Source organism: Telmatherina bonti, assembly GCF_933228915.1.
Source record: "Telmatherina bonti genome assembly, chromosome: 16".
NCBI lineage: Eukaryota > Metazoa > Chordata > Actinopteri > Atheriniformes > Telmatherinidae > Telmatherina > Telmatherina bonti.
The window spans coordinates 8,002,898-8,018,754 of record NC_136614.1 but is presented as its reverse complement, the minus strand read 5'-3'; the positions used below and the strand labels follow the sequence as shown (position 1 = coordinate 8,018,754).

The window sequence follows — 15,857 nt, the reverse complement described above, 5'->3', positions numbered from 1 at the left end:
GTAACTTTGTCTATGTTAAGAATAACTGACATGGGTGCATTTTCAGCTTTTGCATTTTCCCGTTTCTTCAAAAGTTCTTTGTGTTTTTCTCCAAACCAGTGATCTTGCATCATGACATCCAGTTCCTCTTCAGACAAAACTACACCCGGCTCATTGACAGGAGGACAGAAGGACAGAATATGATGGCATTGAAATGGTAGCATGCCACTTCGGAATGCAAAGCCTGCATTAACACTGCACTGATCACCTTCCCAACATAACCTCTGTGTTTGTGATAACATGTATTGGTGTTGTGTGGCCACTGAAGGATTTCTCCACAGCAAAGATCCCTCTGTTAGCGTCTTGTGATCTAAGATAACGGTTTTCAGAAATTGTGTTTGGACAGTCTGTGTGTTTAGCTGCTATGTTGTTGGGGCTTTATGCCCCTGGTAGGGTCATCCATGGCATTCAAGGTGTCTGGGGTGGGAGGTACTCCGGGAGTCTGGGGTACCGGACCCCCTTGTACGAGCTGTCCGGTCCCTGTACGACAGGTGTCAGAGCTTGGTCCACATTGCCGGTAGTAAGTCGGATTGGTTTCCGGTGAGGGTTGGACTCCGCCAAGGCTGCCCTTTATCACCGATTCTGTTCATAACTTATATGGACAGAATTTCTAGGCGCAGCCGAGGTGTTGAGGGGATCCGGCTTGGTGGCCTCAGGATTGGGTCCCTGCTTTTTGCGGATGACGTGGTCCTGTTGGCTTCGTCTGGTCGTGATCTCCAGCTCTCGCTTGAGCGATTCGCGGGATGAGAATCAGCACCTCCAAATCTGAGACCATGGTCCTCAGCCGGAATAGGGTGGATTGTCCTCTCCGGGTCGGGAGTCAGGTCCTGACCAGAGGGGAGGAGTTTAGACATTCAGCCCCGTCTCATTCTCCAGTCTGCAGCCAAGAACCCAGAGTTAAAAAAAAAAGTTTAAAATACTGCTAACTTGTTATAAGACTAGTCAATTAGTCATTTTTTGTGTACAGTAACTCATTATTCAAATTTCAACAGAGCAGACTGTGGTGCTTGATGAGGGAATCTGAGATGCTCATAAGAAGGCTTTCTTGGGAATATGGAGGTCTCACTCCCTTTTGGGTTAATGAACTAAACAAACCCAGGTAAACAAATGAATAGGAAAGCAAATCAGGAAACTAGACACAAAACTAGAAAATAAAATAGGAACCTAGAACCCAAGATGAGACATACTAAGACAAATACAAACACAATTTTCCAGTGAATAAAATGTTTTTTAGTGTTTGTCCAGCAGGTGGCGTCATCACACCAGATCCAGCATGCAGGAAACATCTCCATCAGCACTGTTTTACCTTTTCAGTTTATTCAGTCTGCTGAGCTCGAGCTTGCAGCCAAACGTGCACTTTACTCCTACAAATCACATGATTAACAGTCCATCGCTCATCCTGCTCATATGAAACCAAGTCTGGAAGAAGGAGATGTTTTTCCTGCAGGTGCAGAGGAATCCTCAGCTGAGAAGCAGGATGTTGGACTTCAGGACATTTCAGGCTGACCTGGAGAACTTAGTGATCACATCATCCTCCTTTTATCCTCCTTTTTACGTTCATCTGATCTGATCTTTCTGCTGCAGATCCACGTTTTCCTGCTCTGATCCTACCTGAAGGTCTGGCGAGCTGTCCAGGGTGTACCCAAATACTGCTGGGACAGGCTCCAGCTTCCCCGTGACCCTGAAATGGATTAAGCGGTTAGGAAAATGAATGAATGAATAAAACAGTGTAATGATTTTTCAGTATTTTCATCGTTTTAAAATAAAAAAAAGATGTTTGGAACCACAAACAAATAATTAAACACAAGCTGGTAGTTGTGGACACACAACCTGTTGCACTGGTGTTCCACAAGGTTCTGTCCTGAGCCCTTCTTCCTCTGTCGCTCTCATCACCTGATAGTTTTATATCCAAATTATCTACATGATGATACAAGATATAATAAACTCACAAATTCAACCCAGGAGCAGTTTGGGGTTAAAAAGACATATTAATCCTGATTAACGCGCCACAGACGTCTCAGCTGGAAGAAGAGGAACTTATTCCAACTACTGGGACTTTTGTTTGATTACATTTTTATTTAGAGCAGATTTCATCACAAAAAGAACATTTCTGATCAGAAATCAAACCTGAAATCTTCAGACTTGTGACTGTTGAACAGTTTCATGGTGTAAGCATGACAGCGAGCAGTCTATCCAGACTTCTGCTGAAACGTTCAAGGAAACTGGGTTTTTCTTCCACTACTGACAGCACAGCTCCGATAACAACCTGCACACACACACACACACATATATATATGTATATATATATATATATATATATATATATATATATATATATATATATATATATATATATATATATATATATATATATATATATATATACCAGATAGTATCTGTTATTACCTGAATAGCACCAGAGAACACCTGCTAGTACCTGCTAGTACCAGATAGTATGAAGCGTGTACCTGGTCCCAGCAGCGCACCAGGTAGTGATAAAGTACATATTTACCCCAAATGACGTGAATATTGATATTTTAACACACATGTAGAATTCTAGAGCATGAACAGCTGGTATGGGGAGTATGGACATGACTAGCGAGGATGAAGATGTTGCAGTGCTTCAGGTCAACGCTGCAGAAACGTGGAACACTGGAGGCCGCGTTCAGTTTTCCTTCTTTTCATGGTGAAACGCCGCGTCGGGAAGCTGCAGGATTAAACAAACACACATCTATCAGGAGACATCAGTGTCCATGTTTGTGTTCCTGTGTGACCTCTGACCTCCCAGCTGATCAGTCAGGCTTCACGTCTCTTTTATTTTACTTTAAAAAGATTCCACCTGATTCAACACTTTTCTGTTTCACTCTCTTCAGAAAATAAAAACAGAGGCTTAAATAGAAATGATAAAATGTAGAATTCTTTCTGCAGTTTTATCAGCTGAAAAATTCTGATCAGTTTCAGTCAACAGTTTCAGGCCTTAAAAGTCAGCTCCATCTTACATGGAGCTGTTTCTGCCCTGCAGCCTCTCCAAGCTGGCAAACCCTTTCCCACAAGGTTTCTTTTCCCGCCTGGAGGATCAGAATGCAGCTCCGTTAGCTTTCTGGCACATGAACAAACAGCACATGAACCGCGGACGATTCAGCAAAGAAGAGGATTATCAGAGGAAAAGGAAGTGACAAAGTGAAACCTGCTCCATCCTCAGCAAGAAGACGGAACTTTGTCTTCTTCTCAAGGACATAAGAACTGAATTTTGTTCCCTGACAGGATCGGCGACATCTTGCAGCTTGTTCACATCAGCAGAACTTTCTTCTCATGAGACGCAGCGACTGCTGATTGGTCAGACACTTCAGGTGGGTGTGGTTAATGCCAAACAGTGGAAAATGGACTCTTCTGCATTTTATCTGATGCAGGCTGAACAGCTGATCGAGGTGGTGAGAAAATACAAAAATGCACACAGAGTTCTCCCCGTTACGCCGCAGACGATTGGACCGGCCCAAAACCAACGTTTTTCTTGTTCTTACTGTTTCTAGAACAACAACAAAGATCTTGCTTCTTGTGGAGGATGTCACAAGCCTGAGAGGACCAGAGTCAACATCAGACTGACTTTTACTGGCTGGAGAGCGCTCAGAGCAGAGACAGGATGAAACCTGATGTTTGTCTTTCTAAGTGGAAAACTCTGAAAAAGTTCAGGAATAAGGTCTGAAAAAAGAGACATTAAACCAATAAACAACATATTAATGCAGAAAAGGTTGCAGGTTGATCATTTTCCTTTTTCACTGATGAACTAATTTACTAAAACAGAGAAAAAAAGACAGAAAACTGTAAAATCTTCATTTAATAAAAAGACTTTTCTCCTCGTTTCCACATCCGGAGGGGGGCTAGCTGAACTGAACGTGCATGTTTCTAAAGCGTGCACGACATATACCGCGACACGGTGCATGAGAATAGAACTGAGCGGAAATAAAAGCATGTTGTTTCAGCGCAGAGGTGTTTTCATCTGCTGGCTGCAGGTCAGAGGTCGCAGACAGTCTGCAGTGTTAATGAAGAGTTCAAGATGGCGGCTGGTCTGCAACGCGGTGGTGTCAACGCACCCATCCATCAGTACCCCCCCACCCCCCGCTAAGGTCGGATTCCTGATGTCCTGCAGCGACCTGGAGATGGATGGAGCTCTCAGTAAAGGTTCAGACTGAGAACTGCTGAGAGGGAAGTTAAATGATGCTCTTTATTGATCTGAAGTGTGAAAAAACACATTTCACACATAAGTGAAAATAAATAAAGAGCACTGTTTCTTCCGTGTTAAAGCTCATTTCCTGAACAGTCGTCTCTGTTCTGATGTTGGAAATTATTTTCTCATCAGATTCTCTTTGATTTCATCACATTTATTAAGAAAACATTTATAATTCTTCTTAAGCAGAATTCTACAACGGTCAGTTTTTCTTTTTTTTTTCTTTTAGAATCTTTACAACATAAACATAAAATAATTTATTCTGAAGCCAAAATATTTCATGTTTTTATTCATTAAAAACAAAGTTGTTCAAAGAGCAGCTGAAGCTATTTCCACATTTCTCCTCCAGTCAGAAAATCATCAAACCTCCAACCAACCTGGAGGAGTTTCAGCATGGAAGGGAGGCGGAAGCTAGTCTGATCTGGACTCCATGGTCCCTGACAGACCTGCATCCAGAACCAGCATCACCATCATCATCACCAGCTGATAAAACCACAACCAAGGGTTGCCATGGAAACCTTCATCAGTCTAGAATTACATTCCAGACGTCGCTTCAGACTTTACTGAGGAGAGAAGCTGCATGTTAACCTGGTTCCGAGTTCCAGAGACGACCTGGACTTCTCTGGACTGGGATCTGGGATGGACCGCCCCACCCTGGAAACCTGGACTGTGGCCTGACCAGTCAGGTTTCAAGGTCTGTGTTGGAGGAAACAGAGAAAAAAGGAGAATCCAGACCGCTGTGAAGTGATGGTACAGGGGTCGGGTCAGGGTTCTGTGACGGTACGGGGATCGGGTCAGGGTTCTGTGATGTATGGGGGTAGGATCAGGGTTCTGTGATGGTACGGGGGTCAGGTCAGGGTTCTGTGATGGTACGGGGGTCAGGTCAGGGTTCTGTGATGGTACGGGGGTCAGGTCAGGATTCTGTGATGGTACAGGGGTCGGGTCAGGATTCTGTGACGGTACGGGGGTCAGGTCAGGGTTCTGTGACTGTACGGGGGTCGGGTCGGGGTTCTGTGATGGTACGGGGGTCAGGTCAGGGTTCTGTGATGGTACGGGGGTCAGGTCAGGGTTCTGTGACTGTACGGGGGTCGGGTCGGGGTTCTGTGATGGTACAGGGGTCGGATCAAGGTTCTCTGATGGTACGGGGGTCGGGTCAGGGTTCTGTGACGGTACGGGGGTCGGGTCAGGGTTCTGTGATGGTACAGGGGTCGGATCAAGGTTCTCTGATGGTACGGGTGTTGGGTCAGGGTTCTGTGACGGTACAGGGATCGGGTCAGGGTTCTGTGATGGTACGGGGGTCAGGTCAGGGTTCTGTGACGGTACGGGGGTCGGGTCTGGGTTCTGTGATGGTACGGGGGTCGGGTCAGGGTTCTGTGACGGTACGGGGGTCAGGTCAGGGTTCTGTGATGGTACGGGGGTCAGGTCAGGGTTCTGTGACGGTACGGGGGTCGGGTCAGGGTTCTGTGATGGTACGGGGGTCGGGTCAGGGTTCTGTGATGGTACGGGGGTCGGGTCAGGGTTCTGTGACGGTACGGGGGTCAGGTCAGGGTTCTGTGATGGTACAGGGGTTGGATCAGGGTTCTGTGATGGTACCGGGGTCGGGTCAGGGTTCTGTGATGGTACAGGGGTTGGATCAGGGTTCTGTGATGGTACCGGGGTCGGGTCAGGATTCTGTGATGGTACAGGGGTCGGGTCAGGGTTCTGTGACGGTACGGGGGTCGGGTCAGGGTTCTGCGACGGTACGGGGGTCAGGTCAGGGTTCTGCGACGGTACGGGGGTCGGGTCAGGGTTCTGTGACGGTACGGGTGTCGGGTCAGGGTTCTGTGATGGTACGGGTGTCGGGTCAGGGTTCTGTGATGGTACGGGTGTCGGGTCGGGGTTCTGTGACGGTACGGGGGTCGGGTCAGGATTCGGTGATGGTATGGGTGTCGGGTCAGGGTTCTGTGACGGTACGGGGGTCGGGTCAGGATTCGGTGATGGTATGGGTGTCGGGTCAGGGTTCTGTGACGGTACGGGGGTCGGGTCAGGATTCGGTGATGGTACGGGGGTCGGGTCAGGGTTCGGTGATGGTACAGGGGTCGGGTCAGGATTCGGTGATGGTATGGGTGTCGGGTCGGGGTTCTGTGACGGTACGGGGGTCGGGTCAGGATTCGGTGATGGTATGGGTGTCGGGTCAGGGTTCTGTGACGGTACGGGGGTCGGGTCAGGATTCGGTGATGGTACGGGTGTCGGGTCAGGGTTCTGTGACGGTATGGGGGTCAGGTCAGGATTCAGTGACGGTATGGGGGTCGGGTCGGGGTTCTTTTTTCACTTTTCACTGTGAAAGAAACCAAACTCATTCTGCCAAATGTTGAACTTTTATTATTTTGGTTTGGAGAGGTATTCCACTTTAACAAAGTGACGTTGCACGTTCTGAGAAGATGAAGGTGATGAGAATGAGAGTTACACTGGCTCATCTACTTAAATATTTCCTTTGGTTATACTGCAAATCTGCAGCAGAGGATTAAAGAGGAAATAAATACTTCATCTGGTAGTTTTGCGTGCATCATTTGTCAGAGAGACATGTTGGACGACGAGGTGAAGGTGCGAGTAGGTATAACTACAGATGAACAGCGACGTGATAACTGGTGATGTTGCATGCATTCATAGGAAAACACACAAAACAAGCAGCAGCAGACTTCCTTTTATAAAAATAATTCACATTCACTTGACAACTTCAAGCAAAAAATCTAATTTCTCATCGTGATAAAGAAAATGTAATCATTGTGTGAACTGTGTGGAAATGATTCCAGTTTCCTTTAACAATAAACGGTTAAATTATTATACAATTCTGTATAGAAATTACAAGCTAAGCTAAAGTTAGTATGCAGTACATATGTTCACCAAACAGCAGCCGGTCAAAACAAAACAACAACAAAAAGCTCTAAATTCACATTTTACAGTAAATAAGCCCCAAAACAGAGTGAAATCTCACAATTCAAATTAATTCACAAAATTACTTTGCCGAAAAAGTCAAGATTGTTGGATTATTTCTTTATTATAATAATGTTTGTTGACAGAACTAATTCTGATGTTTTTTCCTACTTAAATGGTGTCACATGACTGCCTCCACCTGGGGCACCAGCAGGGTTTGCATAACAAAAAACCATTCACCTGACACAGTAAAGGCAAACACATTTATGTTTAATACTATAAACACATACAGAGCTTACATAATTTTCCTTCATCCTTTAGGTGCCAAATTCTGGCCTGTTCTGGACCATAACGGTGTAGTACCACAGGAAACCATGGAGGGGCAGCGTGGAGCTCTGTGACTGATGGGCAACCAGTCAAAAGAGCAATGAAAAAGGAAAATGCTACTTGTTAAAGGGCTATAAACTACATCTCTTTTCATTCTCTGGGAATGTACATGTTTACTGTCACCACGTACAATTACTGCCAGATAAATGATAATGATTTTACAGTTATCACGATTATTCTGTTGTAATTAATTTCCCAGAACTATAAATGTGTTAAATCACATGACCACGCCTTGTGGGTCTTTAAGTTTTTGTACGGACTTCCAGAGGTACTCAACAAATATAATAATCTGTCTGTGTTTGAATATTTTATGAATAACATGAAAAATATTTGTTATTCATAATCACAAATAAAAATTAAAGTTATAACTCGAACCATAAAAAATGTGAGATCCGGCACCATCTTGGCGATTTTAGGCTTATTGGTGTTTTTGTGGTGGTCGTTTACAGTCCTCACATTTAGAGGATGTTGCAGGATGACCCACCTGATATTGCCTGAATCAGCGCTGATTCAGGCAATATCTTTTAAGGAAAGTGATGATATTGAAGATCTTTTTGCTTAATCATGGCATTTAAAACCATTATTAATTATGAAATTACAACAAAGAAACAATCCACCAATCAGCCGTTTACTGTTTGTTTATATGGAAGTTTTTATAGTATATTTAAATTAAAGCTGTAATCTTACAAAAGTAAGAAATATTGCAAAAAATAAACTAGAATTTAAAGGAAAAAGTCAGTTTCTCAACATAAAGCTGTATGAATGTTGTATATTTTCAAACTAGCGGAAGATGGGGTTGGAAACGTGGACAGCCGCCATCTTTCATCTGTCCCGAGTGACACAAACACCTGTGTATTTTATTTTGAAATGTTAGCTTTGTTTCCTGTTTCTGGGATTCTCTCTACGGTGCAGCAAAAGCGACAAAATTTTGGCCGCTGAACATCTTCTTGGTCAGATCAGAAAACTGACTTCAACAGAAAAATAAGCTTCACTGGTTCCTCAGTAGTGTGAATTTTGACCCTTTTGTTGCACCGTAGGGGATGTTTCATGTCTTCTCGTCTGTCGGATCAGATTGGTTCATACGAGAACACACAGATGTTCTTGTTTGAAGTCAACTCGCTGAAAGCTTTTCAGGCAGAACTTCAGTGGATTTGCAGATGTGAGGCGCTGTTTTTTTTTTTCCTGCTCGGGTCGGAACTTTAGGTTTCTGTCCCTCAGAGCTGCAAATCAGCTGAGATCCACACAAAGGTTCGTGCTGCTGTGGACGAAGACATTAAAACGTTAGAAAGCTTGTCAGTGGTTGGCGCTCCTTCCCAACACGCCGCCATCATCATCACATTTACATAAACACACAAGCAACCGTCAGGCACAATCACAAAGGTCCAATATTTGATATTTCTGATACAATAAGGACTCTGTTCTGAAGAGCTGGTGTTAGTGGTGTTACTGGTGCACCTCCCTGCTCTCAGGTCTGGTGTTTGAGGGCGTGTCTGCTCCTTTTTTCCCAGAATGCAGCTCTGTAGCGCTTCAGTTTGTCAGGCTGCTTCTTTGCAACAGTGGCCTCGTCTCTGGGGAGAAACGGAGAACATGTCAGCCTTTTCAGCCGGGTGTGTGTTTAGATGCATCTCTATGTGTGTGTGTGTCCTCACCGTGGCGGCATGTGGGCGGAGCAGAAGCTCAAACACTTGGCATCCTGGGAGTCCGTGCAGCGGCAGCGGTGGAGGTCCCTCCGGAGTCGGACCGATCCGAAGCCGTAAGGCACCACATGGCTGCAGGACACAGAGTCAAACGTTCATAAAACTGCAACGTCTGGAACGGATTTCCCACCAATCTGCCGATAACCTGCAAATATTCTGCAGTCATACAGGGTTTCTGACCCGACAACACGAGTCAGGGTCACTTTGTTTTTCTTTTCTCCTTTAAGTCCGGCGTGACTCATCCTGCTGCTGATGCATGTGGAGCTGGTGGTAGCGCGTCTACGGTAGGTTAGAGCCGAGGGTCCCTACACTTTCTCCTTGAGTAACCCTTCATGCATCCACCAACATGCCATGGACTCCCTGTCCCACCTCGTACCGAAAGCATGCTGGAATGATGCTTTCAGAAGTGGGATTTGCAGCACAAATAATATCCTCTGGCTGAATCATGTCCTACCATAGAGCTAAAGGTAAAATGAGACATTCAGCCATACTGTTTATTGAATTAGGGACAATGAGAACATAAATCATGGTTCTGAATGTGCAAAGCCACGGGAACCCCCGGTGTTCTTGGGAACCACTGCGTTAGAGACTGATCACAACTGGATTACTGCCAGATTACATCTGGATTAGCAGCAGGAACTGCCTGACTCAGCAGTTTGAGTCAGAAAACAACAAAGCTTCAAATAAAACTGAGGCTTTATTGTCTGTAAAATGCATCATTTATCTCATAATTAAACATATAAGGAGTAAATTTAGAAGATTCAGTGATTAGCGCTCCGAGAGGCTTGGTGTTTTCATCTGAACTAAATGGCAGCACATCTGGGTCTCATTTCCACAACAAAACCGGTGATAAAATGTGACCCTTTCATCTTGCGATCCTCCTCCGTCTGCTCACGTCTGCCATATCATTCATTTACCTCGCAACTGCCTGTTGACCTCTGTGTTGTTTTTCTTAGTCTGTTGGCTTCACCTCCACCTTTCTGACTTTCCTGAAATGTCAAAGGGTTAGTTAGCTCTTTTCTTTGGTTACAGGGATGAATAAATCTAAATGACCTGAACTATTGAACTGGAGCTTGATGAGTTACGGCTCCAAAGCGCCAAAAAACTCGATAGACTCTTCACCTTTAAAAAAAAAAAAAAAAAAAAAAAAAAACTCCATTTAAAGCCGTGTTTATTCCGAGTTATCAGTCATGAGATGTCCTAAAGCGAGATAAGGTCACACAATCCAACAAGTCAGTGCCAACATTTTCCCTGCTTTTATATTCCCGCCTGGCAGCTACTGAGCTGTGAGCTTAGCTGGGGGATCAGATACAAACAGAGTTCAATTTAATGGAAATAAAATTCAGCCTTCCATCCACCATCACCCAGACTTCTATGTCCAAATCCTGCAACACATATTTCATCAGTCACTAACAACAGAAATATGTTTGTGGTTACCTCTACAGGCAGAAATCAAATAAGTTCAAATACGCCTTTAATAATGTCTAAACCGCAGGAGACAAATGTTTGGTGCAGTTTATAGACCAAAAATGTGGGTCAGTGCTTGTAATTCTGGCAATATCATAAATATAAAGAGTGGATATGAATCCGACCTCTGAATTAGAAGAGATTTGCTGCTGAGTTCAGCGGGAAGGAGTTTAACTGGCATTGAGAGTCAGATTCAATGGAAACATAATATCTGGGTGTAAAGCATCATTTTCACTGAAGCAGTTAAATGAAGAAGTAAACCAAGCTGATTATCTGAGTCAGGATCATCAGAAATCTGTCGGACAGGGATCATTGATCCTGGCCCTCGAGGGCTGACGTCCTGGAGGTTTTAAGGCCCATTTATACTGGATGCAGACAGACGGACGGACAGTTACATACATCTTCTATTTCGGTTATGATTGTCACTTTTTATATTTTCAGCTTTCCATTGCTTGATGCCGAAAAACAGAGCAACACTACCCAATATGAAAAGAAAGGAAGAAAAGGAACAGGAAGAACACAACACAAGCTAATAACACAAGCTGCGTTTCCATGACACCTAGAATTGAGCAAAACTTAAATATTTCAATAAAAATTGCTAATGGAAACACATTTCTAAAGAAAACTCAAATATCACTAAAAAATGTTGTACGCTCTCATGAGGTGTTTTTTAGGCGTTTCGAGATAGAAGTATGCCGTAAAAGTGTAATGGAAACACTTTTCCGCATTTATGTGAAGATTCATTTCCAGTGAAGATTCCACGGTTTGGAACGAATGATAGGAAATTAATAAATGAATCAGAAAAGCAAACGATGGATAAGAACTTTGAAAGCAAATTCCCTGCAGCAAGCAGAAAACCCCAAAATAATGCTACGCTGCAATTCTTGGAAAATTTCGTCAGCCAGGCGGGAGTTTATGAGACTGAGGCGTGTTCGTTAAACACTGTTCGATGGAAACACCTGCAAATCACAATTGTTGTTTGCTGAAACCTACAAATGTTGCTTTTATTTTGTGAAAAACTGTCATGGAAACGCAGCTACAGAAACAGTAAAAGAAAAAAGCATCTGAACAAGACACAGAAAAAGTTAAGGAAAATGTTGTGGTTTTCTTCTTTTTCTGCTGTTTTTGGACGCTTGTAAACAGCTTTATAGCAGCGGATTACCACTAACCCCGGTGTGAAAACGTAGACATGACCTTTGAACTCAACACTGCCCCCTAGTGGAGGAACTGACTTAACAACAACGGCAATGCAAAGACGCATTGAAGAATGTGGACGGAGACAAATAACATTTGAAACTGATGTATTAAACATTCTCCCTTACGAATGTAAGGGAGAAAGTTTAATATACATAATCTTACTTTTTTTTAATTTTTTTTTTTTTTGTAATTTTCATTTTTATTCAACATTTTTTGTTAAAGAAGACAAAAAAAAAAGAAAAATAGGAAGAGCACCAGTGAAAAGTAAATATAAAAAGTGTGTTCTGCAATACAATAAATTGCTATGTAAAGTCTGACCTTATGGGTTTCACATATTCAGTCCATTTTGACCAGATGTTGTAAAAAGAGTCTCTCTGGAATCTAAGGGTGAATGACAGTTTTTCCATAATGTAAATTTCTTGTGTAATGTTGATCCATTCTTCAATAGTTGGAGGGTCCGGTTTAAGCCATTTCCTGGTTATGACTTTCTTACTTGCAGCAAGGAGAATCCAAAACAGCTTCTTATCCTTATTTCTCCACTCTGTTACATTTACGTTAGCCAAGTATACATTTTCAAAATTACAAACTATTTCAGAACCAAATACATTGTTAATGTGTTCGCATACCTTTGACCAGTATGGTCTTAAAACAGTACAGTCCCAGAAAATATGGTAGTGGTTGGCCCCTGAACATCCACAGAGTCTCCAACATGAATCTCCGCAACCTTGGTGTCTTTTTTGAGTAGGTGTGATAAAGAACCTGATCATATTCTTCCAGCAGAATTCTCGCCAAGTGTTGGATTCAGTAGAACACCATTGTAATTTACAAATTTTTTCCCAATTTTCATTTGAAATCTGGACATTGCTTTCTCTTTCCCATCTCATCTTTATATATTCAGTGTTGGTTTGTTTAAATTTTTGGATGGCTTTATATATCTTGGATATTAAATTATTTTGTGAAATTGATTTAATTAATGTTAGGAAGGTATGTAAGAAACCCAATTCACTTTTCTCAAATGTTGCCTTTATATTAATATCAAAATGATGTATAACTTGTAAATATCTATAAAAATCTTCTTGACCTAATCCACGTTTATTCTGTAAAGACTCAAAACTCATGAATGCTCCCTTCTGGATGAAAGAGTAATAGGTAGTGAGCCCTTTTGAGATCCAACTTTTAAATCTTTTGTCTAATGTATTTGGATTGAAATCTGAATCATAAGCGCACCATTTTAAGATTTTGGATAGTTCTTCTAACCTACAAATTTGCATGATACCATTCCAAGATTTTAGTAGAGACTCATACATATAATCCTCTGTAATGTTAACATTATTTTGCAGTTTTTTGTCAGCTAATAGGGCTAGAATGGGTATACCCCTTATAACTCTCCCCTCCACATCTTTCCATCCTGCAGAGTAGATGGGTGAACATAAACAGATTAAAGGCCTAAGTTGGGCGGCATAATAATATTCCTTTAGGCAGGGGAGCCCCATTCCTCCCTTTGCGTCCATTAATTGCATTGTTTGATACTTAATCCTGCCTTTTTTATTTTGCCAAATAAATTTTGCAAGCATTCTATCCCAATCCCCAAAGTGTTTTTGGGTTAAATGAATGGGAAGACATTGAAAGAGGTACAGGAAATGGGGAAGGATATTCATTCTAATTGAATCTACCCGAGAATATAGATTCAAAAAGGGAATATCATTCCATCTTTGTAAATCTGATTTTATCTTTGAAATCAAAGGATTATAATTGGCTTCAAACAATTTAGATGGATCCTCTGTTAAGACAACCCCTAAGTATTTAATGTCTTTTGTTTCCCATTTCCATTTGTATGCCTTTTTGATACTTGTGGGTGGATTATAATTTAGTTTTAGTATTTGAGTTTTGGAAATATTGATTTTATAGCCCGAATAAGAGCCATATTCATCTAGCATTTTCATTCATTTGGGAAGCGATTGGGTAGGGTCCGTCAAAAATATCAATAAATCATCAGCAAATAGAGCCAATTTTTGTTCGCCTGATTCTAAGGCAACCCCGCTGATTTCTGTGTTCTGTCTCATCCACTGAGCTATAGGCTCAATGAACAGACTGAACAACAAGGCTGAAGCACCACAGCCCTGGCGAGTTCCTCTTTCTAGATTAATTGATTCAGATAAATCCCCATTTATTTTAATCCTGGCCGTAGGTTTGTTGTACAGTGCAGAGAATACTTCAATCAGGTTTGCATGAAAACCAAATGCGGCCATTACTTTATATAAAAATTCCCAACGTACTGAATCAAACGCTTTTTCTGCGTCTAAACTCAGTATAAGGGTTTCTAAATTGTGCTGTCTGACATGTTTTATGATCAACAATGCTTTTCTAATATTGTCTTGCGTCTGACGTTGTCTAATAAAACCTGTCTGGTCTTTGTTAATGAGCTCTGGTAATATTATTTCAAGGTGCTTACATAATATAGAAGTAAATAATTTGTAGTCAATGTTAAGTACGCTCACAGGGCGGTAATTTCCGCAGTCCAGTTTGTCCTTATTCTCTTTGGGTATTACAGAAATAATCGCCTCTCTCCAAGAAGGAGGGATAATTTTCTTTTCGAGTACATAGTTAAATGTTTTTACTAATGTTGGTGTTAACCGATCTTGCATAATCTTATACCATTCTGAATTAAAACCATCCGCCCCTGGGGCCTTTCCGTTTTTTAATCTTTTAATTGCTGACAGAATTTCTTCTTTGGTTATTTCGGATGTCAATTTCTTGTTCTGGTTGTTTGTAACTTTAGGTAAATTTAATGAAGCTAAAAATAAATCAATTTCTTTTGCACTTCTTAAGTGAGGTTGAGAATATAATTTGCGATAATATTCTTCAAAACATTGTTTAATTTTTTCTAGACTGGTCTCTATTTGATTTGTTATTGGGTGTTTGATTTTATAAATTGTTCTTTCTGTTTGTTGCTTCCTTAATCTATATGATAACAGTTTTAAAGCCTTCCCCCCACTGTCGTAGTATTGTTGCTTAGTAAAAAGTAGTTTTTTCTGAATCTCATCTGTGCTTAGATCGTTTTTCTCCTTCTTTACATTGAGTATTTTTACTTTGGCTGATTCTTGCAGAGAAGTAGAATGCTCCTTTTGTAGTTCCTTTAGTTTAGCTTCAAGATCAATATTTTCTGTTTTTTAAGTTTCTTTAAATTCGATGAAATCGCAATTATTTTCCCCCGAAGCACAGCTTTTAAAGCATCCCATAATATAACAGGCGAAACTTCACCATTATCATTATATTCTAGATACGAATCAATTTCAAACTTCAATTTCTCCTTGATGTGATTGTCATTTAAAATATTTGAATTCAATTTCCAAAGAGTAGATTTAATTTTATTGTTAAGGTCCAATGACAGATATAAAGGGTTGTGGTCTGAGAACGTGCAAGTACCAATGTTGCACTGAACTAACCTAAATATATCACTTTTGAACATCAAGAACAAGTCTATTCTAGAGTAGACATTATGTGTCCCAGAATAATGAGTATATTCACGATCGGTCGGGTTATTCTCCCTCCATACATCTAGTATTCCCACTTCTTTCATGAAATTGTTCATTTTTTTACTAATTTTTTTAACATCAGGTTTACCGTTGGAGCTATCTATTTTGGGATTTAATTGAATATTAAAATCTCCCCCACATATTAAAATGCCTTGGCTTTTTGTTGTCATGGTTTCGAGTATATGTTTGTAGAATGACCAGTCACTGCCTGGAGGGATATAAACATTGAACAAAGTCACTAAAGTTCCATCAATTTTACCTATTATCATAATGTATCTTCCTTCTCTATCTTTATGTTCTGATATGATTTCAAAATTGACTGCACTGTACAACAAAATCGCCACTCCTCTGCGCCTGCCTGAGCTGTGTGAAGAAAAAAAGACTTTTGTGAGTCCC

The 15,857-nt window shown here is 41.6% G+C and overlaps 1 protein-coding gene across 1 annotated transcript in view; it reads right to left on the bottom strand.

The window, feature by feature from the left end:
* Positions 1-6,935: 6,935 nt before the first annotated feature.
* The window catches only part of LOC306767807 (endothelin-2), a 40,890-nt gene continuing 31,968 nt past the window's right edge, over positions 6,936-15,857 (bottom strand). The window contains exons 3-4 of the mRNA XM_079255932.1: positions 9,214-9,333; positions 6,936-9,132 (exon numbers count right to left, since the gene is read on the bottom strand). Of these exons, the coding sequence (XP_079112058.1) occupies positions 9,030-9,132; positions 9,214-9,333 (223 nt within the window). The 3' untranslated portion in view covers positions 6,936-9,029. The remainder of the gene's footprint in view (positions 9,133-9,213; positions 9,334-15,857) is intronic.